This window comes from Lolium rigidum, chromosome 5, assembly GCF_022539505.1.
Source record: "Lolium rigidum isolate FL_2022 chromosome 5, APGP_CSIRO_Lrig_0.1, whole genome shotgun sequence".
Classification (NCBI taxonomy): Eukaryota; Viridiplantae; Streptophyta; class Magnoliopsida; order Poales; family Poaceae; genus Lolium; species Lolium rigidum.
In genome coordinates, this window is record NC_061512.1 from 267543904 (window position 1) to 267569668 (window position 25765).

At 44.3% G+C, this 25765-nt stretch overlaps 1 protein-coding gene, 1 long non-coding RNA gene, 6 other non-coding genes and 1 pseudogene across 9 annotated transcripts; all 9 read right to left on the reverse strand.

Annotated features, from left to right (window-relative positions):
- Positions 1-3549: 3549 nt before the first annotated feature.
- Positions 3550-6171, reverse strand: LOC124652378. Of its 2 annotated transcripts, XR_006987696.1 has the most exons (4): positions 5623-6170; positions 5265-5539; positions 5026-5156; positions 3550-4188 (listed from the first exon to the last, which is right to left on the reverse strand). It is a non-coding gene; the product is annotated as an uncharacterized LOC124652378 (long non-coding RNA). The 2 variants fall into 2 exon arrangements; XR_006987695.1 differs by having other exon boundaries at positions 5026-5539; positions 5623-6171.
- Positions 6172-8960: 2789 nt separating this feature from the next.
- Positions 8961-11762, reverse strand: LOC124657276 (ubiquitin-60S ribosomal protein L40-1). The gene is made up of 4 exons (XM_047195853.1): positions 11632-11762; positions 11346-11535; positions 9347-9413; positions 8961-9143 (listed from the first exon to the last, which is right to left on the reverse strand). The coding sequence occupies exons 1-4, from the start codon at positions 11732-11734 to the stop codon at positions 9114-9116; spliced, it is 390 nt and encodes a 129-aa protein (XP_047051809.1). The 5' UTR covers positions 11735-11762; the 3' UTR covers positions 8961-9113.
- LOC124658541 lies at positions 9569-9660 on the reverse strand. Its single transcript, XR_006989264.1, has one exon. It is a non-coding gene; the product is annotated as a small nucleolar RNA Z266 (small nucleolar RNA).
- LOC124658517 lies at positions 9840-9959 on the reverse strand. The gene has a single exon (XR_006989246.1). It is a non-coding gene; the product is annotated as a small nucleolar RNA snoR86 (small nucleolar RNA).
- LOC124658542 lies at positions 10063-10150 on the reverse strand. Its single transcript, XR_006989265.1, has one exon. It is a non-coding gene; the product is annotated as a small nucleolar RNA Z266 (small nucleolar RNA).
- LOC124658514 lies at positions 10222-10341 on the reverse strand. The gene has a single exon (XR_006989244.1). It is a non-coding gene; the product is annotated as a small nucleolar RNA snoR86 (small nucleolar RNA).
- LOC124658545 lies at positions 10451-10535 on the reverse strand (annotated as a pseudogene).
- Positions 10612-10731, reverse strand: LOC124658513. Its single transcript, XR_006989243.1, has one exon. It is a non-coding gene; the product is annotated as a small nucleolar RNA snoR86 (small nucleolar RNA).
- On the reverse strand, positions 10850-10939 carry LOC124658540. The gene has a single exon (XR_006989263.1). It is a non-coding gene; the product is annotated as a small nucleolar RNA Z266 (small nucleolar RNA).
- Positions 11763-25765: the final 14003 nt, after the last annotated feature.

Sequence of the window (25765 nt, forward strand, 5' to 3'; positions counted from 1 at the left end):
GGAAATCATCCTAGGAACCGAAAAAATTGCGGTATAGCCCACGAAAATGGAGGAGAAAACATGAAAAACTCGAGTTTTCGTGAAGCTAGTCAAACCATGTATCGGTGGTTACGATCGCTGGAAATCGTACCGGGAACCGAAAAATGTACGATATAGCCCATGGAAATGGGCGGAAAACATGAAAAATACATGTTTTGGCAATGCCACTCAAACGATGTTTCGGTGGTCATGATCACTAGAAACTGTTAGGGAAACCAAAAACTTTGCGCTATAGCCCACGAAAATTGGCATGAAACATGAAAAAGGCGAGTTTTGGTGATGCCCCTCAAACCCTGTATCGGTGGTCACGGTCCCTGGAAATCATCCCGGGTACCGAAAAATGTGCGCTATAGCCCACGAAAATTGAGGCGGAAAACATGACAAAGGAGAGTTTTGGCGATGACGCTCAAACCCAGTACCAATCGTTACGGTCGCTGGAAATCGTACTGGGAACCGAAAAATGTGTGTTATAGCCCATAAAAATGGGCAGGAAACATGAAAAATATGTCTTTTGGCGACACCATTCAAACGATGTTTCGGTAGTCACGATCACTAGAAATTGTCCGGGTAACTAAAAACTGTTTGCTATAGCCCATGAAAATGGGCAGAGAAAAATTTAAAAAGGTGAGTTTTGGCGATGCCCCTCAAACCCTGTATCGGTGGTCACAGTCACTGAAATTTGTCCCAGGAACCGAAAAATTTGCGTTATTGCCCATGAAAACGTGCAGAAATCATGAAAAATACGGGTTTGTGCGACTCCACTCAAACCATGTATCGATGGTTATGATCGCTGGAAATTGTCCCGGGAACCGAAAAATGTGCTCTACTCCCATGAAAATAGGCAGAAAACATGAAAAATACGTGTTTTGGCGACGCCACTCAAACGATGTTTCGGTGGTCAGGATCACTAGAAATTGTTCGGGAAAACGAAAACTGTGCGTTGTAGCCCACGAAATGGTCAGAAAACATAAAAATGCGAGTTTTGGTGATGCCCCTCAAATCCTGTATCGAAGGTCACGATCGCTGGAAATTGTCCCAGGAATCGAAAATTGTGTGTTATATCCCACAAAAATGTAGGTAGAAAACATGAAAAGCACGATTTTTCATGAAGCCAGACAAACCATGTATCGGTGGTTACGATCGCTTGAAATCGTACCTGGAACCAAAAAAAAGTGCGCTATAGCCTATGAAAATGGGCAGAAAACATGAAAAATATGTGTTTTGGCGACACCACTCAAACCATGTACCGATGGTTACGATCGCTGGAAATCATCTCGGGAACCGAAAAAATGTGCGCTATAGCACATGAAAATGGGCAGAAAACTTGTTTTAGCGGCACCACTCAAACAATGTTTCGGTGGTCACAATAATAAAAAAATTCTCTGGAGAACCGAAAATTGTGCACAAGCCCACGAAAATGGGCAGAAATGATGAAAAATGAGAGTTTTGGCGATGCTCCTCAAACTAGTTTGGAGTTATATATCCACTGATTTGAGGACAAAGAGAGTATTGCCAACATGTGTTGTCCATATTCTACCCCTAGTGAACAGCCAGGCCGCAAATTTGTATCCTAGTGGCGCCCATGATCGCCAGATCGCACAACCCGAGTCACGTACCATTGAGCCATCGAAGGGCGCTTTGTTTTTTTTTTTGTGAACAGGTTTTTTTTTTAACAGGGAAGTGCGCTTTGTAGACGTACTGATTCCATTAGCCTCCCATAGCCATGTCCAATTATCTTGACAAGTGACAAGGATTTGTGAAAAGAGCTCGGATTGTAAGCGGCTTCTTGACGTCATCCATCCATTTACTTTGGGGATCGCATCCGCTACCGTTCAGTTGGTAAACATCATGTGCAAGTTGTTCAACCGACTTACTATTCAGACTAGTTGAATGCCCGTGCGTTGCTACGGAAAATATAAAGAAAAAGTTATTCTCATTACCATAGTTGTCTTATTCTCAACTATCTCTTGATATACATTGTGTCTCCTTCGTCCATTATAACCAGGACATGTCTTTTAAAATGTTCATATGTCCCTTCCTCATGTATGTTTTATCTTATCTAACTGCAGTGATTTTTGCATGGTACCATAATAAAAATGGAAAGTAATATGAAAATGGCAACACTGTATACTTTGTCATCTTAGAACGGTGTGCAGCCCGCACCTTATTAGCTTTGCACACATTTTGCATTTCTTCGCCAATAATTGTGATCCACATGTTAAACATGGCATGAACACACACGTGTAGTCTTTAAATGTGCATAGTCAAGTCATTGTTTTCATGATACGAAATGCTACAAAATGCCTATGTCATGTAAGGAGTATTTATTTTATCAAGATTGTCATGAGACGTGCCAAAACTAAATGGAATCACATCATACTCCTATATTTTCGAGGGATGAAACGAAACAAAATTCTGAAATTAGATATCTGTTACATGGATCAAACCTTGCAACAACTAATTAATGTATGCAGATGGCTTTGACCCAGAAATGCAGGTAGCAGTGTCTACGTTTCACCAAAACTGTAAAGGACAGTTATTTACCTATAGAATGTTTTATATCTTTAATAAAAAAAATAGTTTGTAAGTTCTTCAGAAGTACTCAAAAGTTGGTAGCCTTTTCACGGAACAAAATTCTGCAAATTATAAATTTTGTTGATTAAGATGGACTCCTAATTCTACATAAAACTGAATTCTGAGCCAAGCTTAATGAACACATATCATACCATTATACATCGCTGGACAGCAACAACATTTAGCACTGTCTAGTTGCTGACCCGGCCTCACAGAAAGCAGCTCCAAAAGTTAGAAACTTCGCATCATGCATCGCTAAAGGATGCACAACTGAATTACAAGCCAGAGGGCAAGAGTTACTGAACAATAGTAAAAACTAAAAACCACACCCAGCTGAAATTTCATATATCTGAAAATAATTCCTAATGCCGCTAGATTATAGTTATTAATGGTTACAAAAGTGTCCAGCTGAGCAGAGTCAGTTTCACACATCACATTTCCGTTGATGGCATGAAGAAATGCGAAGGCTTCAGAATGTGGGACTGGAGGCAACCAAAAGCCATAGCTTCTTCATGTTCGTCCCTGATAGCGAACCCACCCAACATTGTTGTTTATTCTGAAAAGCACCATCAATGTCCAGAAGGGCCCTTTTCCTTCAGATTGTTGCTTTAGTTTTGCAGCTCCTTTATTTGACTTAAGAAGCATTCATGACATAATCGATATAGCAGCAAACTCCGTCAGAAGTTCTAAGCACAAAACACATTCAAATTCCAGCTGATGATCTTCTGCTTCACCACGTCCATGGATATTGTACCTTGCAAATTGTTAAGTATCCATGTATTCACATACAAGAAGAAACACTTGTTCGCTTCGATGTAATGTCAACATCGCCATCCCTCTTTTCCAGTATCCATAAGTCTACCAATCTATTGCAATAGGTAAAGCGGAAGGTATAAGGAGGCTCAAAGAAGATAGCTCGATTGTGGAAACGATGACTAAAGTAATAAGAACAGTTGATTGCCTTTTGAGACCATTTTCTGGATAAGGTAGAAACCTTGACTTGTACTTCCACATGCGTGAAGCAGCTTCACACAAATGAGACAGGAAAAACTCACGCACAAAAGAGATGAAACGAGTGACACGCATACACTCTCAGAGTTTGCTCATTACCATTACTGATGTTGCCCAACCTACAGAAGCAAGCCAGGGTCACCGGTGTAGCAGCAAGAAAGCATAGCACACGACCTCAGCAGCGGGATCAGAGCTGCCAGAGTCCAGGAAGGGAGGCCGAGCTCAAGGTGGCCGCACAATCTTCATGCTTGTATTTATTCAACATACTGAACTTTGTCAATTCCTCCTCGTCATACTCCGGCACAGCCTCCTCTTCCTCCCACCCCACCGTCATCCTTCGTGATACGGAAAAAGAACAACAACCCAAGATAGCTCCCAAATATTCACAGATAACAATAGCACCATGCAGCTACTCAAGGATAGCCACTTCCCATCAGTATTCGGCGAGAACAGCTTCACACAAGCTAACAAAATTGTGACCGCACGGCACAATATACAGTAATCGGTGAGAACAACATCTCTGGTAATGAGAGGAGACTCATGAAACTCGGCAGAAACTTCCTCCTGAAGTACAATAAAATATAACTGTTACCACATAATCATTAAAAGGCACTTGGATAAAACGAAACTTCCAAGTATTTCACAATAATAGGCTTGATGCGATGTACTACGTCTGCACTGTGCACACGTAGTATAGACTGTAGAGATGGAAAAAACACTTCGCCCCGTTCCAAAACGCAGGAACTCGAAATGAAGGAATAGGAAAATTGCAGGAATTGAGATGCCTTTGTATCCTGGATTCCTACAGGAACCAAAACCACATGAAAACTGCAAAAATGTTGTTTGAATGTCACACAGGAAAAGAACGGGAATGTTAGACAGAAGATGAAAACCTGAGGTAAGACCTCGTGTTAGTTTTCCTCCAAAATTCCTACGGAATAGCCTTTCCCATAGGAAATTCAAAAGAATCTTGGATTCCTATTCCTTTGTTCCAAACGAAACCATAGGAATTTTTACTATAGAAATCCTATCCTCCAAAATTCTCATGTTTTTTCCTTTGTTGCAAACAGGCCCTTCTTTAGCTCCCGTGCGGGATAAACAAACACTATTTACTCCGTTTCCTAGCTACAGGAAGTTCTTGTTGCCATAGAGATACCATTTAGCTGATTTTGTTTTTTCTTATTGTTCATAGATTGAACCTATATATTGTATGTAGAGTAAGTGAATAAACTCATAAGCTTATCAAGTAGGCACATAAGCAACTTCAAATTTCCGTGGTTATCATCGATGGCTGATTCGTTGCACATGAATTTACGACAAGGATTAACATGTGACTAAATGAGTGAGATGGTTGAGCATGTAGTTCAAAGTTTAAGGACACTATTTGAGCACCGGACAAACCTGCAACTTCAGCGGATGTAGCAGTAGGCATCAAAAGTAGCATTCGGTCCTCAGCTCTTGGGACCCCCTCCGGAATCTCCACATAGCTGCCTCCATCCATGCGCCGCTATCCTGCAGCAGGCTACAAGTGCCTAACAAAAAAAAAATAGAAGGACCCACCAAATCAATTAGACAAATTGAATTATATTAAGAACAGAAACAATGCATATGATGTACAAATGCTTACCAAGACAACATACCTGGTGAATGATTGATCCATGCAATCGAAATTAAAAGAGCACACTGATACAAAGAAAGAAAAGCAACACTGACCAACTGGGGTATGCGGACATGGCCAGTCTACAAAATGATGCTACTTATATTTAACAACCAGAATGCATTCGAGACAGATCTAGAAATGTACAGAAGAAATTGGTCATAGAAATATACAAAGAAATCCAAGGGTTGAGAGCTGTACCTGTATATCTTCACTTTTCTCCCTATTGCAACAGCTTTTAGCCGGCAGTGTGACTACCTGCTCGAAATCGGACACATTCGAAAAGAATCAGTGTCAGATGGGAGAAAAAAAATGAACAAAGAAAAGGTGGACTCGCTTACCACGTTTGAGGCAGGGGAGGCAGGTGATGGCGATTGTGACTTTACCGGTGCCGGGGAGGAAGTGAAAGGGGCAAGAGGACGAAGCAGGGCACCGGCGCCAACACGAGCATCTTCCTTAAGCACTCGCGCGCCGCCGCGTCCGTCATGGAAGTCGATATCCTCAGGCTCGTATGCGGCGACGCCATCGGGAGTCCTGATAGACGGCCCCGAGTCGCGGAAATCTGTGAAGGCGTTGCTGATGGCCGCCAGTGAGAGGCGGCTCTTGGAGAGGACGGGGTTCCATGGCGTCGCCAGCGGCGGCGGCGCGTCGTGGAGGAGCCAGACGTCATTCCTGAGGACGGGGAACGACAGGAGGAGGGTGTTGCCCCTGCCGCCTTGCGCTGCACATCCTCATGTTGTGTGGCTGTGGCGGAACGCGGTGCGAAGGAGCGACAGCAGGAGTGGAGGTGGGAGGCGGCGAAGGGTGGTCCTATGGTGGCGGTAGAGCAGCGGAGCCCTAGCCGCTCCGCACGAGAGACCAAGATGGGGATCCGGGTCGATGCGCACGAGAGATGGGTCGAGAGGGCGAGGTTTGCACCAGCAGCCCAGCCGGGGCCGGGGGTTGAGAAAACGCGATCGGACGGGTGAATTTTTCCTTGCCCCTAATAAGAAAAGAAACGTACGTAATAAGAAAAGCAAGGAAAGAAAATGCCCGCAATTATATCTTTCCTAATTTGTATCACGTCTTGGGAAATCCTGATTGATTGAATACGTGATCCATGATACCATGACTTCGTTTGCGGGAGATAACATGATTGATATTGTGGGCTAACAAAAGGGAAGGAGGGGCGATCTGCCTTATTATTAAATCGGATGGTTGGATGTTAAGGGGAGATCGTAAGATTAGATTGGATGGTTAAGATGGCCTGAATCTCCTTCACCAAACATGTTGTATGACGTACGACCAACTGGAATATAATAGTAAAGAAATGACAGTGATCCTTGTGCGAAAAGATGTCCTCAAAAGCTGGGATGGCCTGGCCTCCCAACCATTGATGGAGACGCACACAACACGTAGAAGGGGTATCGAAGCAAATACGTATGAGGTATGCCATGTTCTTAGTGGTGGTGTTGAAACCTATTTCGGACCAAAAAAAGAAGAATTCCGAGGTCGGTTTGGATTCTCACAGTAGTAGGAGGGACTGTCTTGACTCTATTGGAGTACGTACTAGTATACACAAGACGTACGTACGTCTCCTCCAGGCTCCAGACCCCGAATCCTAGAGGCTAGAGCGCGGCCACTCGCCGCGACGAATCCCCCGACCTCTCTGGTGTATCGGATCGGAGAAAGAAGTCCAAATAACCCCCCTAACTATCATGTTTGGGACGGAGACCCCCCTAAGTTTGAAATGGGGCACTTAACCCCCCTAACTATACAATACCAGCTAATTCACCCCCTTGGCATCACCAGAGCTGTTTTGGTGGGCGGTTTTGCTGCCGTGGACAATGGTTTGAGCCACGGAGGCGCTTAGTAGTCGCAGATCAGCTCATGCAGTTCCACTAACCTCTGTGATCATCCCGCCACTGCCCTTCTGCTGCTCCGCGACCATGCACATTTGCTCGGGGGCTGCAGCTGTTGCTGCCGCGCCTGGACGACCATCGACAAGTGCAGCAGCAGCATTAGTGCGTATCACATCCTTGCCTCCCGATACATGTCGCCTTCACCTCGCAGCAGCAGCATTACTGCAGGGCCTAGCCGGTTGCTAGCTTGCTTAGGTCGACTTATGCATTAGTGCAGTCGCACGCACGTACGGACCCTTTGGATCATTGTTGTTTGCTTGATTGAGACAGTAGCTGGATGATTACGACTTCACTAGCCATACAGTGAGACAGAACGTGAGGACATAGCCACCGTGATCTCGCTGCGGTCGCCCGTGCGCACAAAGCAGGACGAGCCGGCCCTCTCGGCACCCTCGCTCAGAAAGCCTTGAGGCTCGCCGGTAATCCGACGCGTTGCTCATCAGCGACACCCACATCTCCCCCACGACACCGTCCGCCATCATCTCGCCGATCTCCTCGTCGAGCACAGCGATCTCGATCTCTAGCTCCTCGTGCGCCACAGCGAGGACAACCCTCGCTGACAGCAGGAGCTTTTTGTTTCGACGGGAGCTTGCGCGTTTGTTGTTGCTCCGCCACACCGTGGACATAAACATGCAGTTCTTGGCGAGACCGTACGACGGCGAGATGCGCCCGCGGTGCAGCCCGTCGTGGCCGAACTCGTCCACATCGCCCTGAACTCGGAGATGAGCTAGAGACCAGGGCCTGCTAGAGACAGAGGGGCGGGCGTCGTAAAAAAATGTTTGGACACGAAATGATTCCCATGGACTCTAGGACAAAGAAGATAAAATTATGACGAATATAAAGTGAATAGTACCTAGTCATGGGGCGTTTCGAGTTTTTTTTTCTACCCAGGATACAATAAAAGTACTTTCCTAGGAAAATATTTTGTTTGAACTATAATACCTGATCATCTTTGATTCCCAAAAAAAATTAAATTTTTTAAAACTTTTTTTAATATTTTTTTTATTTTTCCAATTATAGGGGTGTGTGGCACCCAAGAGCTCCTTTGATTTCCCGACTAACCCATTGCTTCTATAGGTTTTTTTTTTTTTGCATTGCTTCTATAGGTGGGTTCTCAGAAATCAGGAGTCGTGGTGTTGATCCTCGACATTGTTTTGGTTGTGGAGATATAGTGAAGCACCTGGTGGATGGATCATTGTATGAGGCTGGTCATTATTTAGTTGACGGTTACTGCTTTCACAGATATGTTGAACTACTTCCAGCAAGCGAAAGTGCAAGACTAGTCAGTTGTATAGTATAGCAACCCACCGTACGTTAGAGCTAGGACGGTGCTATAAAAATCTGATGTATTCCCTCCATTACAATGAATAAGATGTTCTTGTTTTATGTGTTTTCTCTTTGATTAAAAATTACTCAAAATATAAAGGTTGTTATAGTATAAAATTGATAAGTGTTTTTCAATACAAATCCAACGACAACAATTACAAACAATATAGTTCAGATTTTGTTGCCAAATTTGTTGGGAACATTTGATACTCAGGGCACAGACGCCTGCCAAAATATTATTTGTAACAGACAAATTTCAGTTCAACAGGCAATTCAAGTGCCACGACATTGTTTGCAAGCTAACTACAATCATTGCGCCCGTGCTGCCACTATTTCACTTGCAAACAATGTCAAGAATGGCTGATGCTCTTTATTTTTTGATACCACACTGGCAAAAGAGCAACAATCACCTGGAACTGTCCACCGCATGATTACTAAACACAGGCAGAAAATGAACATGAACAATCATATATATTGTCTCCATCATGACAATACAAGGCCAAGTACTATCATAGAGTTAGATTCAACGTCCTGATAACACAGAGGAAACAAAACAAGAGAAAACTTTTGTCTAGTTGACCACGTGAATAACAATGACTGGAGTCCTAGTTCTTGATCTTCTTCTTTGGCCTCAGCTGAAACAAAGTAGAAGAGAATTAGATATTTAGACAGAGACAAACAAACAAACATGAATTGAGAGTGGGTTTAGAGTTAGTTACTGTATCACACTATTCTTAACAAGATGAGGGGTTAGGTTTTTACTTGCCACTATACAGGGTACAGCAGAATTTAAACCACAGTGACAAGGACAAGAAGTATGAACCAGAACTATGCTTACCTGGTTGCTGTGACCACACTTCTTCTTGCGGCAGTTGACAGCCCTTGGATGCAGCCTTGCATAGCACCTGAAGAGAAAAAGGAAAAGAATAGTTCGGTTATAGTATGTACTAAGAAAACAGAGTGTGGCCAACAATCACAAACTAAGTCACAAGCAGATCAAACAAACTAAGCAAGAACTGACAAAAGAATTCAATCAGGACCAAACAAGTACTCATTAGATGATAGGCTGGGTCAGAAAGAATTTATGCCTCAAAAGGTTTTAACTCATAAGGTTACCTCATACATCTAATTGAATCATCATTCCAGCCAACAAAGAAAGTTTGAAAACCACACAAACAGACATCATGCAAATAGGAGGAAAAAGACCAAGATCAGCTAACAGTAGGTAAATGTACATATGGGATATCACGTTCAAATTGCCACTGAACATAGCAAATGCACAACAAGCAACCTACACTAGTGTTCAAATAAAGATTTATTGATTGATTCGAGATGTAGCAGATTGTTCGAGGCCATCACAGCAGAGTAGGTCTGAGTGGCACGGAGAACTGCATTTTGTTATCGCCAACCTTCAATGCAAAGATTCGCCACTTTATCAGGCCCCTTTGCTCTGCAAATTGGCTCGGTTTCCAAGATTTTACGACGGAAGTTTGGAGAATGTATGCCTCAAAAAATAAAACACCAGGAATTGCGTTTTCAAAGGGCAGCTAGTAGGATTTGTAGGTCAGAAAAAGCTTATGCCTCAAAGTTTAACTAAGAAGTTGACCCCGTACATCTTATTGAATCATGATTCCAACACATCAAACTATGTTCCAAAAAAACATACAGCAAGAAAATAACTAAATGCAAAAACAAACTTGTAGATTGGTTACAGATGTAGCAGATTGTTCGAGGCCGTCAAAGCATAGTAAATCTTAGTGGCACGGAGAACTGCATTTCGTTATCGCCAACCTTCAATGCAAAGATTCGCCACTTTATCAGGCCCCTTTGCTCTGCAAATTGGCTCTCTGTTTCAAAAACTTTACGAGGCTCCACACACCAGACAGAATGTATGCCCAAAACTACATAACACTAGGAATTGTGTTCTAATACCAACTAGTTAGATTTGCAAGTCAGACAGAATCTACACCCCAAAGTTTTAGCTCATAAGGTGACCTCGTACATCTAATTGAATGATGATTCAAATTCAACAAAACTATGTTTCAAAAAAAGCATACACCAAGATAATACCAACATGCAAATACAGATTTGTAGATTGTTTAAGATGTAGCAGATTGTTCGAGGCCATCAAAGCATAGTAAATCTTAGTGGCACGGAGAACTGCATTTCGTTATCGCCAACCTTCAATGCAAAGATTTGCCACTTTATCAGGCCCCTTTGCTCTGCAAATTGGCTATCTATTTCCAGAAAGTTCCCAACCAAAAGTTTAATGAATTCAACCAGACAGTATTTAAGCCTCAAAAAAAGCATCGGAAATTTCAAATTTACGTGTAAACAAGTAGATCGGTGGATAAGCCAGAATATATGCCTCAAAAAGTTTAGCTCATAAGGTGAACTTCGCGCATCTAATTGAATCATCTTCCCACCAATCTACTGACCATAACCACAACAAAGAAAGACACAAACACAAATCTACTACTCCTTCCTAGCAGGACAAGTATCAACAAAACAATACTTAGGTGAAATTCAGGCTTCCAATTGACTGGTCACACCATCCGACAAGTACTAATAAGCATAATAAGTACGAGTAAATTTCCCCACCATTGAAAATCAGCTGCCGAAATGGACACAGCAGGAGACAAAGTATAGGCGGGCACTAAAATTTTCCCACCATTGAAAATCAACTGCTGGATTGGACTAGGCAGATGACAAAGTATAGGCGGGTAACCAGCTAGCTACCGCAACATCGATCAAACGAAAATGTGTACTATTCATCTAGGCATCTGGATTTTACATCTGGATGAGCATAATCGAGGGGAGGAGGGACGGAAAATTACTTGCGGCAGATCATCTTCTCCTGGTTGTACTTGCGGGCGAGGGCCTGGAGGGAGGGCTCGATGATGCCACCGCGGAGGCGGAGCACGAGGTGGAGGGTGGACTCCTTCTGGATGTTGTAGTCGGCCAGGGTGCGGCCGTCCTCCAGCTGCTTCCCGGCGAAGATGAGCCGCTGCTGGTCCGGCGGGATTCCTGGAAACACGGACATAGTACGGATTAAAGGTCTGGACAAAATCCATGGCGGACAGAGCGAGGCTGATGGGAGAAACGAAACGCAAGCGAGGTCACCTTCCTTGTCCTGGATCTTTGCCTTGACATTGTCGATGGTGTCGCTGCTCTCGACCTCGAGGGTGATGGTTTTGCCCGTCAGGGTCTTGACGAAGATCTGCATCCTGGCTGATGGCGGCCGCGAGTAGAGGAGGACGGCTGCCCCAGCTTATATACTGCTACCTCAGCCTCACTACCACTACGCTGCTGCTGCTGCTAGGGTTTCGTTAGTGTGGGCTGGGCTTTTTGGAGTGAGCAGTGAGTTAGTGGTCACGTGGTTTTTGGGCTGACTCGTCCATTTGCGCACCACCTTCACCTCTGAGGAACATCAATCGAAAAAAAAAAGTACCATAACTTAAAACATCGCCAAACTGACATATAGCACCTGCGTTTATTTTTCTATGTTACATATAAAAGAAGGCTATATCTATAGGATAACATTGCATAGAAAAAACAAAAAATTTCCTACCGCGAACACGCAATCCAAGCCAAGATGCAATCTAGAAGACGGTAGCAACGAGGGGGTATCGAGTCTCACCCTTGAAGAGATTCCAAAGCCTACAAGATGAGGCTCTTGTTGCTGCGGTAGACGTTCACTTGCCGCTTGCAAAGCGCGTAGAAGATCTTGATCACGATCGGTTCCTGCGCCACGAACGGGCGAGCACCTCCGTACTCGGTCACACGTTCGGTTGTTGATGAAGACGACGTCCACCTCCCGTTCCGGCGGGCAGCGGAAGTAGTAGCTCCTCTTGAATCCGACAGCACGACGGCGTGGTGTCGGTGGTGGTGGAGAATCCGGCGGAGCTTCGCTAAAGCTACGCGGAAGATATGGAGGAGAGGGGCGGCTAGGGTTTGGGAGGGGGTGGCCGGCCACTTCAGGGGGTGTTGCGGTCGAAACCCACCGGCGGGCGGCGACCGGCAACACCGTAGAGCCGGGAATCTCCCGGAGATCGCGGCTGGCCTCCGGTCCCTCCGAGCGACGGCCCGTAAAGCCTTCTACGCACACGTCCGATGCCGATGCAAGGAGCGTGCCACCCGACCTATACACGGTCGGGAAGGTGTTGGATGATGCCTCGCTTAGTTTCCTGCATGGCATACACGTAAACGTTAAATACGAGCCTCGATCGGCTCTCGAGTTATCTCGTGAATCGGCTCAAAGAGCCGATCCACCCATGATTCATACAAGGTGTACGAATATATGGTGGTCCTGCTTGATCAAGATAAAGCTAAAGCGATCTACGACGATTTAGGGTTTTCACCGCATAATCGGATCATCCTACTCATGATTGGGCCTCGCGGCCACGCACGGTAATCGTGAGCCGGTCCTAGACAAGGCCTAAAAACCAACACGAGGTTGATCCCCGGAACATCCTGTCTAGGACTAGCAAACGATACCCTACGCGCCGCTGGATCCTCCAACCCTTTGTAAGGCCTAACTATTGCGAGATATTAAACTAATCCTTGAAGAACAAGGAGCAATCGTAACGGATCGGATCTACTAAACGATGATCAAGCGGGGTGCCGCCCTTACACCCGTGACGGGCGTAAGGGCGGCTAGATGCCTAAGGGTTGCACGACGATAGCATATGATACGAAGAACAATGCTAACCCTAAAACACCTATGATAACTACGTTGCTCGCCATCAAAAAGGCTTCAACGACGAGCAACGCATGGGGGACGAGTAAACGTGCAGGCTGCCTAGATCGCAAGATGCGATCTAGGCAGACATAGTGCTTACCCGGAAGAAACCCTCGAGACGGGGGAGTTGGCGATGCGCCGAGATTGGTTGTGGTGAACGTTGGTTGTTGTTTATTCCATAAACCCTAGATACATATTTATAGTCCAAGGGACTTTCTAATTCAGGCGTGCACCTAACCGTGCACGGGTAAAACTCTAACTTCTAAACGACACATATCCTACTATGGTACAGATACACGGGCAATTTAGCCCAAACTTGGTACACAAGGCCGATTCATGTATTTCTTCCATGTATACTCTTCAAGCCCATCTCCAATCGCGGCCCACCTCTGATCCGGTCAAATTCTGGTGATAACACATGCCCCCCTGGTTTTGGAAATGACATTTCCAAAATCATTATGTCTTATCCCCCATCGGGTCATGTCATGGCGTCTTGCCTCCTTGACTTTATCACTGATACGTCCAAAACGTATCTACTTTCCCGAACACTTTTGCTATTGTTTTTGCCTCTAATTTGTGTATTTTGGATGCAACTAACACGGACTAACGTTGTTTTCGGCAGAACCGTTACGGTGTCTCGTTTTTGTGCGAAATCCAACTTTCGAGGAAAAACCTCGGGATTTTGACGAAAGGCCCTATTTTCCCGAATAATGACGGAGCCGGAAGGACAAATCGGTGGAGGCCCGAGGGCCCCACACCATGAGGCGGCGCGGCCTAGGGGGCCCGCGCGGCTCTATGGTGTGGCCCCTCGGCCGGCCTCCGACGCCCTCCTTCGGACTACTTATTCGCCTCGACCTAAAAACGCACGAGGAGAAGACGAAACTCCGAGGAAAGACTCCGGGGCGCCGCCACCATCGCGAAACTCCAATTCGGGGGACGAAGTCTCTGTCCCGGCACCCTGCCGGGACGGGGAAGTGCCCCGGAAGCCATCTCCATCAACGCCATCGCCTCCTCATGCTCCGTGAGTAGTTCCCCCATGGACTACGGGTTCTAGCCGTAGCTAGTTGGTATTCTCTCCCCCATGTACTTCAATACAATGATCTCATGAGCCGCCTTACATGATTGAGATTCATCCGATGTAATCGGTGTTGTGTTTGTCGGGATCCGATGGATTGTTACGTTATGATTGTCTATCTACAAAGTTTATGAAGTTATTGTTGCTCGCAATCTTGTTGTGTTTAATGCTTGTCACTAGGGCCCGAGTGGCATGATCTTAGATTTGAGCTTTATATTATTGCTTAGATTGTATCTACAAGTTGTATGCACATGTCACCGTCCGGAACCAATGGCCCCGAAGTGACGAAATCGGGACAACCGGAGGGATGGCGAGTGATGTGAGGGACACATGTTTTCACGGAGTGTTAATGCTTTGCTCCGGTGCTCTATTAAAAGGAGTACCTTAATATCCCAGTAGTTTCCCTTGAGGCCCGGCTGCCACCGGCTGGTAGGACAAAAGATGTTGTGCAAGTTTCTCATTGCGAGCACGTACGACTATTATTGGAAAACATGCCTACATGATTAATGATCTTGATATTCTGTCTTAATGTTTTTTCAATCCTATCAATTGCCCGATCGTAATTTGTTCACCCAACACTTGTTATTGGAGAGTTACCACTAGTGTAGATAGTCGGGAACCCCGGTCCATCTTTCATCATCATATACTCGTTCTACATGTCAACCGTTTTTCGGTGCCATTGCTCTCATATTACTATTACTGCTCGTCGTGTTATCTGTTACTACTGCTCTCATATCACTCGCTACTTTCACATCACCCCCGTTACTAGTGCTTTTCCAGGTGCGACTGAATTGACAACTCAGTTGTTAAGGCTTATAAGTATTCTTTACCTCCCCTTGTGTTGAATCAATAAATTGGGTTTTACTTCCCTCGAAGACTGTTGCGATCCCCTATACTTGTGGGTCATCAAGACTATTTTCTGGCGCCGTTGCCGGGGAGCATAGCTTTATTTGGAAGTTCACTTGGATTGATATTGTTCGCTGCAAATTCTCCATCATGGGTAAACCTCGCGATACTAAGGTCGCCATATTACCATCCACTACAAGAAAAGGTACAACTCGAGTACCTCTCGTTGCTCTTGATTCACCATCCGTGATTGATAAACTTGTTTCACCACCACAAGCTTCAAATGCTGGTACTTCTGCCGAATCGAAACCCCTCATAATACCGATAATATTTCTGCTGTGCTTGATGATAGTGGTTCATTGGGATCTTTTCTAGATGCTACAATTGCTAGGTCTAGACAAATTGAAAATGCTTGAAACTCCCGATGTTACTACACCCGTTAATTCACCCGAACTTGAATACTCTAGTGATGATCTTGATGAAGATTATGTGGAACTTGATGATGATTTTATTGAAAAATGCCATGCTACTACCGATGCAAGAAAAATTAAAAAGTTGCTTGCGGAACATACTCGTTAGATATAAACTCGTCTCCGATCCTAAATTTGCCACATCTCCTATAAACATTAAGGATAAAGATTATGATTTTTCTCTTGATCTATCTCATATAGCTATTGTTGAGAAAACACCTTTTTGTGGTACCGAAAAAGAAAGTGTCGTTGAACACATGACCGAGTTATCTACTTTGAGTAGCTTGTTTTCTCGATGATGTTAAGAAGCGTACTTACTTTGTTGCTAAAATCTTTCCATTCTCATTAAAGGATGACGCTAAAACTTGGTATAATAGTTTGCCACCTAGCTCTATTAAAAGTCCAAAAGAATTGCTTGTCGTTTTCTTTCGGAAATACTTTCCTGCTAGTGCTCAACATGTCGCTTTGCGGAGAGTTTATAATTTTGATCGTGGAGATGAAGAGAAATTGCTCGAGGCTTGGGCGAGATTTTGCTCTCTTATTAGAGCTCGCCCGACCATGATTTAGAAAAGCATGATTTACTTGATATATTTTATAGTGGACTAACCATTGAGTCTAGGGCATACCCGGATAGTTGTGCTTGGTTGTGTTTTCGGGAAAAGAACTCCGCACGACGTCGAAGAATTATTGGCTAAAATAGGCCGGAATTATGATGATTGGACTACGCCCGAACCAACTCCAACGCCAATAGTGAAGAAGAGGGGTTTAATTAAATTGAATGATGAAGATATGAGGGAAGCCAAGAAGTCTCTCAAGGAGAAAGGTATTAAATGCGAAGATGTGAAGAATCTACCTCCCATAGAAGATATATGTGAGATAATTCCCCTTCATCCATGATTGAGGTAAATTCCCTTCAACGCTTTACTAGAGAAGATATTCCGTATTCAAAACCTCTCGCGCAATGCTTAGATGAGTTTGATAATTATATTGTTAAGCAAGAAAATTTTAATATGAGAGTAGAGAATCATCTAATGGACAATTCTCAAGCTATTAGTCAATTGCATGATATTGTGGAGAGAACCTCCAATGATGTTAAGATGCTTGTTAAACATTTTCATATGATTCAAACTCAAATTGATCAACTCACTAAAGTGCAAAATGACTTGTTAGGAAATAATGCTAAAGAAAAACATGCTTATGAAGTAACAACTAGAGGTGGTGTCTCTACCCAGGATACTCTATATCCTGAAGGGCATCCCAAAAGAATTGAACAAGATTCTCAACGCATTGAACCTAGAGCTCATTCTAAGAAAAAGAAGAAGAAACATAAAAATGTTGTAGAATCCTCTCGAACCTCGCTAATGATCCTAATAGTATTTCTATTTCGATGCTGAAACCGAAAGTGGTAATGAACATGATAAAGATAATGATAAGAATGGTACTCCCGATAAAGAAGAAGTTGAAGAAGAACCCGAAAAGCATGCTAAAAATAAAAAGTATACTAAAGAAAATTTTATTGCTGAGAAACATGGTAATGAAAGAGAACCTTGGGTGCAAAAGCCAATGCCTTTTCCTGCTAAGAAACTAAAATCAAAGGAAGAGGAACACTATAATAAATTCTGTGAATGGATGAAACCTTTATTCTTGCAAATCCCTTTGACTGATGCTATTAAATTGCCTCCGTATTCAAAGTATATGAAAGATATTGTTACTAACAAAAGGAAAATCCCCAATGAGGAAATTTCCACTATGCTTGCTAATTACTCTTTCAATGGTAAAGTTCCAAAGAAGTTGGGCGACCCGGTATACCGACTATTCCTTGTTCTATTTAGAATAATTATGTTAGAACTCGCTCTATGTGACTTGGGAGCCGGTGTTAGTGTTATGCCTTTTTCTCTTTATAAGAGACTTTACTTAGATAAGTTGATACCTACTCGATATATCTTTGCAAATGGCTGATAAATCTACCGCTATTCCTGTTGGTATATGCGAGGATGTTCATGTTCAAGTTACTAATAACCGCTTGATATTAACCGATTTTGTTGTGTTGGAAATGCCTCGAAGACGATAATATGTCTATTATTCTTGGGAGACCTTTTCTTAACACCGCGAGGGCCGTTATTGATTGCAATAAAGGAAAGGTTACTTTCAATGTTGATGATAAGGAACACACCGTCTATTTCCCCAAGAGGATTGAAAAAGCGTGCGGAGTTAATACTATCTCTCATGTGAGAACTATCAAAGTGGGAACCATCGATTGTCCTATATATGAGCCTAAAGAAGAATATCAAACTCTTGTGATTGGATCCATATCAATACAATTCAAGGTAACATGACTGATTTGAGGTTTATTTCTTCATATGCTATGTAAAATTTATTTGGTGGCAAGACTTGATCAACCTTGTTAGAAAATACCTTTTATATGCATAGAGGAGGTAAACAACATCTCTTTCTTCCTCCACTTGCTTTAGTTGCTGTAGCACTTTTAATTTGCAAAGTTTCTTAGTTGATTTGAGATTTCAAAAATTTTCCTGGCCAGTAATAATAAACTTAATACCCAGAAAATGTGCATTTTTCAAAGTTTTCAAAAAATCACGAAAATTACACCGTTGGTCCTATTTTTCGACGAGGCACCTGGGAGCACCAGAGGATGACCTGTGGGGCACCCCAGGGTGCCACACCACAGGCCGGCGCGGCCAAGGAGGTGGGCGCGCCACCATTTGGTGTGGGCCCCTCCTTGCCCCACTATCTCATCTCTTTCTCCCAGCATCTTCTCTCTCCCGAAAAAACTTGAACCAACTTTCTCTCACTCGCGTTTTTGCTCAAGAGCTCAGGATTTTTCGATCTCTTTGCTCAGCCCAGATTTCCGTTTGAAATTTGGCACATTTGCTCTCCGGTATGTGACTCCTTCGATTATCCAAATAGAATTTTGTTTGGTTGAGTATATCTTGAATATTTTGCTGTTGTAGGTAACATGTTTAGTGAGCTTGCATGCTTGTTCTAAGTGGTAGAAACTAGTTTTGATGCATGATTAGTACTCTACCAAGTTCCTATGGTAGTTTCCCTCAATTACATGTCACCAAATCAAGTTTTATATTGTTTGTTGAAAATTTCAGAAAATGGAAGGAGGTAGGCACCAACTCAACCAACATGAGTTGGAGGTACCACAGAGTCATGAGAGTTCACCGAGAAGAAGGAGTATATCCCACTTACTATCCGGTGTGCGGATTTTATGAGAAGTGCAGGGATCTTGCAGGACGTTCAAAGATTAATCTCTCGTGCAGGATTGGATGATTTTGTTGATGGGGAACCATGCCAATATGTGAAACTGACTATGTCGGTAGTGCAAGATTTTAAATTCAATTGGTCACGATCTAACCCCATGGTTCAGTACAAAATTTATAATAGAACTGTCAACTTGCCATTCAGTGATTTTTGTGCAGAAATTAGAGTGCCGCAATGGGGATCATGCGAGAAGATAAAGGGATCGCCGCAAGAGCTCTTGGACCTCTTCAAGATGATTTGTCATGGAAGAAGCTTCTCAGAGGATGATGGGAGGATTGGTCGGTCACGGAAAGCGCAGTTAATACATACATAGAGGGAGGAAGCCATCGTGCAAGAGGAAACACGGAGGAGGTTGAGGAACACCTCGATTCGACATCCGATGCAGCAAGTTCTTCACATCAACACACTGGGCATGAGGAGCCTCCACGCTTTTCTTCTGCATCGGTACCTTATTATGACTACTCCATGTATGATCCACCGGCGTGGAACCCAGACCCTCGATGGGATTGAACTCCACTTAGGCCAAAAGCCTAAGCTTGGGGGGAGGTATACCGGCATCACTCATTCTTTGCATATTATGGTTGCTGGATACTTGTATATACTTGTTTAGTTTGTTTGAGTGGTTTTCTAATGAGAGGAAGATGATATTTGGGGAAGTGCTGCCTGAAAACAGATTCTGGGCTGTTACCGTAAAAATTCGTGCGCACAGCCAGAACGTTATTTTGCTAAGCCAATTTTTGTGCAGGTTCCCCAAGTTATTATCTAACTTTCATTAGTTGAACACTTTTTGAACTGAGCAACGTAAGATTTTTGTAAAAATCGATTTCTGTACTGCTGTCAAGTTTTGGCAGATTTCTGCCATTTCGCTTTCTCGTGTTTCTTTTAGTTTGCTATTCTTGTTCTTGCTTTGTTTCCTTCCCAAAACACAAAAAGACCAAAAATATTTCTGTTGTTTCTCTTCATCATTTGTTTATCTTGGTTTCTTGCATTTGTTTCGCTTTATTTACTATTGCTAGTTTGCTATAAGAAAACCCAAAAAGATTTTGCTTTGTTTACTTGTTTCCTTTTGTTCTTGTTCTTAAATTCGAAAACACCAAAAATATTTGCTGTTCTTATTTGGTTTGTAAAGTTCATCATGAGTTCAATGGTCTTCGGTGGCTGGAGCGTGGTTTTCATTTCATATTATCCAAGCTACACAAGTGAAAAGGCAATAATGACGATCTACGACAATCTGATTGTGGTGAGAGGCTGGTATGAACTCTATTTGTTTTCATTTTTGTACATATACTCATCCATGTGAGCATGCTTAGTTGGTTCATGTGAAGTATATGTCATTTAAGAAAGTCTAGTAGTTCATGATCTCTCATGATTAGCTTCAATTTATTAATATGAGTAGCATGTCATGGATATTTGCTTGCATTGTTTTATTCGTAAGTAAGTATGGCATTGTGGTATCCTCCTCTGAATAATTCATTTATATCGACTTGGCACATGCTCACGCATGCATATGACTGAACAAAAGTCAATTAAGCCTCCATGATTTACAATTGCTTCGCAGTTCTTGTATCACTTTTATGCCTCAGTTAATTTATTTTGCCGCAAGCATGATTATGATAGTTACTGCTCTCTTGATTTGTCGCTCCCTAGTCTTTTGTTAGCCTTCACTTGTACTGAGCGGGAACGCTGCTCGTGCCTCCAAACACATGAAAACCAAGTTATTCCGGAGTGTCCACCATAAATACCTATGCATGGCATTTCAAACCATTCCAAAGTAAATTCTCATGCGCTACCTTTAAAATCTTCAAAATGCTTCTTAATTTGTGTTAATGTTTCATAGCTCATGAGGAAGTATGTGGTGTTTAGCTTTCAACCTTGTCATTTACTTTTGACGGACTCTCATATGGAATAGTGGCACATCCGCTTATCCAATAATTTTGCAAAAAGAGCTGGCAATGGGATTCCCAGTCCCGAATTAATTAACTTAAATAGACACTCCTCCATGGTTTGTGATTGTTGGATGGCACCCGAAGGATTCGGTTAGCCATGGCTTGTGTAAGCAAAGGTTGGGGGAGTGTCATCATCATAATAAAACTAAAAAAAGGCACTCCTTCATGGTATGAGATTGTTGGCAGGCACCCGAGGATTCGGTTAGCCATGGTTTGTGTAAGAAAGGTTGGAAGGAGTGCACATAAAAATGCAAATAATTCATGGGAGCCGCTCTTGAAAGTCCGGTTGGCGAGGTAGTTGGTGTACCCATTACCATTCGTTGACAACAACAAACACCTCTCAAAATAATTTTACTCCTGCTTTACAAATAAAAAGCTCTAGCGCATGTTAATCCCCTGCTTCCCTCTCGCGAAGGGTCAATCTTTTACTTTTATGTTGTGTCTCCATCCTTTCTTTGAGCACTTTCTTGAGAGCACAACTGTCATTCTTAGTATAATATGCTTGTCTCAAAATATGATTGATTGTGGTATAACTTTGATGCTTTTGTCTTTGACAATCACTACTTCTAGTCTTTGTATGAACTCCAGAGGTGCCCGGGCATTTATGTTTTGCCGATCAAATACAGGCAAGCGAGATACCACTTTATCATACTCTCTTATGAACATTGCAATCCTCGCTTATATACATGATTCATGATGCTTATTATTAATTGTTGGTACCTCTTCATGATTGACATAGCTGTTAGATGATCTTATTTGCATGTATCTTATTATGAACTGCTTAAGTATTAGCCATATCATGAGAATATATACATCATATGAGCAAATGTGTTCGTGAAAGTTCTTTTATCGCTCGGTTGTTAACTGAATTGCTTGAGGACAAGCAATAAGCTAAGCTTGGGGGAGTTGATACGTCCAAAACGTATCTACTTTCCCGAACACTTTTGCTATTGTTTTGCCTCTAATTTGTGTATTTTGGATGCAACTAACACGGACTAACGCTGTTTTTAGCAGAACCGTTACGGTGTCTCGTTTTTGTGCGGAAATCCAACTTTCGAGGAAAAACCTCGGGATTTTGACGAAAGGCCCTATTTTCCCAGAATAATGACGGAGCCAGAAGGACAAATCAGGTGGAGGCCCGAGGGCCCCACACCATAAGGCGGCGCGGCCTAGGGGGGGCCCGCGCGGCCCTATGGTGTGGCCCCCTCGACCGGCCTCCGACGCCCTCCTTCGGACTACTTATTCGCCTCGACCTAAAAACGCACAGGGAGAAGACGAAACTCCAGAAAGACTCCAGGGGCGCCGCCACCATCGCGAAACTCCAATTCGGGGGACAGAAGTCTCTGTCCCGGCACCCTGCCGGGACGGGGAAGTGCCCCCGGAAGCCATCTCCATCAACGCCATCGCCTCCTCATGCTCCGTGAGTAGTTCCCCCATGGACTACGGGTTCTAGCTGTAGCTAGTTGGTATTCTCTCCCCCATGTACTTCAATACAATGATCTCATGAGCTGCCTTACATGATTGAGATTCATCTGATGTAATCGGTGTTGTGTTTGTCGGGATCCGATGGATTGTTACGTTATGATTGTCTATCTACAAAGTTTATGAAGTTATTGTTGCTGCAATCTTGTTGTGTTTAATGCTTGTCACTAGGGCCCGAGTGGCATGATCTTAGATTTGAGCTTTATATTATTGCTTAGATTGTATCTACAAGTTGTATGCACATGTCACTCGTCCGGAACCAATGGCCCCGAAGTGACGTAAATCGGGACAACCGGAGGGGATGGCGGTGATGTGAGGGACACATGTTTTCACGGAGTGTTAATGCTTTGCTCCGGTGCTCTATTAAAAGGAGTACCTTAATATCCAGTAGTTTCCCTTGAGGCCCTGCCGCCACCTAGCTGGTAGGACAAAAGATGTTGTGCAAGTTTCTCATTGCGAGCACGTACGACTATTATTGGAAAACATGCCTACATGATTAATGATCTTGATATTCCGTCTTAATGCTTTTTCAATCCTATCAATTGCCCGACCGTAATTTGTTCACCCAACACTTGTTATTGGAGAGTTACCACTAGTGTAGATAGTTGGGAACCCCGGTCCATCTTTCATCATCATATACTCGTTCTACATGTCAACTCGTTTTCCGGTGCCATTGCTCTCATATTACTATTACTCGTTGCTCGTGTTACTCGTTACTATCGCTCTCATATCACTGCTACTTTCACATCACCCCTGTTACTAGTGCTTTTCCAGGTGCAACTGAATTGACAACTCAGTTGTTAAGGCTTATAAGTATTCTTTACCTCCCCTTGTGTCGAATCAATAAATTGGGTTTTACTTCCCTCGAAGACTGTTGCGATCCCCTATACTTGTGGGTCATCTATCACCAATCTAAAAGATCCATCTTAAAATGAAGGAATGTCTTCTCTTAACTTTGCCGATAGCCAGAGTCAAGCACTCCCCAAAAGAGCCGATGGTACTACCTCAGCCTCTATGATAAAACAGGCGTAAGGCCAACCCAACTGCCCTTCCAAACGGTAACCTGCGCCCTCCGTCTGGGAAACTCAGATCCCCAAATCGCCGCCCCGGCAGCTCCACGAATCTCAGATCTCAACCGCGCCGTCCTGATTCCTCAGCGCATCCAATGGCGGAATCATCCAACGCCAACGCCATGGTCTCCGGTCTGAAGGTAATCCTCAACAGCCCCCTTGTCATGCGCATCAATGCCAGGAGTAAACAGCAAACACATGAATTAATGTTCTATTCCATTATCAATTTTAGGTTTCAGACATCCTGCTGCCACATCCTTCTCTCGCAAATTCTATGTGCCTCGGTCCTCGTTCTTCCGAGAGTCCCGCCCTCTTAATTTCATGCGAAGCTAACGGAATCCCCTTCGTGAATCGAACTTAGATCCGACCTCCCGGGCCGACCGCTCGCGAGCCTGGCCTAATCCTCCTGAGGGCTGGGTGGCATGGTGCAATAGAGTATCCAAAACCCATTATGCCGCCTGGGAAGCCATAGGGATAGCCGATGCCTTGTCGTTATCATTGTCTCCTCTTGAGAAGAATGAAAATATTCTGAAAACCATCGGCTACTTCTGGTCTGACGCACCGAATCGCTTTCATGTTTGGCCATGGCCCTATGACACCAACTCGCTCGGATGTGGCCATGATCACGAGCCTAGACATTGCGTCCCCAAGCCCTTCGCATTCAAACCGCCAAGAGTCCCTTTCACCCTTTCTTCTAAAAAAGAGTGTACCAGCTGGGGTGCCTACCTCAAACGTTATATGAAGACCAAAGGCCCCGTGACAGAGAGAGAACACACGAGCCTTCCCGAACTTCCGGTTGGAGCACTTCATATTCTCGTGGTCCATCACTTGCCCCTACCAAAAATTACCTTTCCTCGGCCTATGAACCGGCCAAAGGCACCCAACTTGGCCTAGGCAAACTGTTTCTTGGAGAGGTCTATCGATCTCTTCAATCGATGTCCGTCAAACTCGTTCTCTCAAAAGACAGCTTAAAATCGGCGGGCCCTGGTGGTTCATTCAGTTATGGGCGCAGCTATACTTTCAGAACCAGATCCTAGACTTCCCACCTTTGACCACCTGCACCTTTCCAGATGTTACTGGAAAGGATATCCGATGCACCAGCTATGGACAAGCTTTGTATGGTCTCCCAGGCAGCAGGCTGATCCCTAAGGAAGCAGCAGGGTGGTTCAAGATCTTCTTCCAAGGTTTGGACAACCCCCTGTTTTTTCCTTACACTGAACCGGAGAACTTTGAAAACCCAGTCTCCTTTCGATTGGATAACTTTGCCGATGACGTTAGCACCCATCATCTGTATTCCATCATGATTCGTCCTTGCTTCCTCCCCGTTGGCATGAGTACCTCGAACCGGATCATCAAGCCTGGTTATGAGTGCTACCAACCGGTAGTGGTAGCCCGACAGCTCGGTCTTGGGCAGGTGCCTCCACACTTCTTCTTACACCACCTTACAGCAAGCAGAGCTGACCTGCCTGACATCCTTACTGGCCAAAGGTGTTATACCTTCTTTGATGCTCTGGCCATTCCAATTCCCCACGACCTCCGTTTCTCCTTCACTACCGATGGTTTCGAGACTTGGTGGTCCATGTGGAAGACCCATGTTTTCAGAAGGGCTTTAGGGCCGCTGCTGAGACAACGTGATGCCGAGTATGACGTCCCTGCAGACCAGGTACCATTACTCACATTTCTTGTAACCGCTTATGGTGATTGTCTGTGACCTGACTCTATCTTCTGGCAGCAACAAGATGGCCCAGCTCCCACGCAAGCCGATGGCTCCCCTTCGTATTCCTTCCTCCGGCCCCGGTGGTTCTCTTCTCGCCGAGCTCGCCACCCCCGAAGAAAGTCATAATGCGAGGTCGGCCGATTTCACCGAAATCGGCTCCCAAGAGTAAAGCATCTCCGGGGCCAGTTGCCCCCCGAGCCTCGACTCAGGCGAGGACGGCAGTGAGGAAGGTGGCGGCCAGGAAGACCCTAAAGCGCAAAGCTCCTGCCCAAGAAAGCTCGCACGTAAGTGGATTCGTGTCTTGACCGAACACATTTGCCTTCCCAACCCTCGTAACATGGTTGCACCTCTTCTTTCAGACTTCCACCGAAGGGAACTCTAGTGAGGGAGCACAGTCTATTCCAAGGGACTCCTCCCCAGGCGATACAGAGAGATCCACCACACAAAGCCAGACGGACTCGCCAACGTCGGCTTCTAGGAAAAGGTCGACTCCTGAGCCTGCTGATCTTCAGGCTCCGATCAAAACGGGGTCACGCATGAAGCGTCGATGCGTCAAAAGGGCTCGCAAAGGCCCACAAGTTTCCTCGTCGAGCCAGGAAGTTTCAAATGTAGTTACCTCAACAGC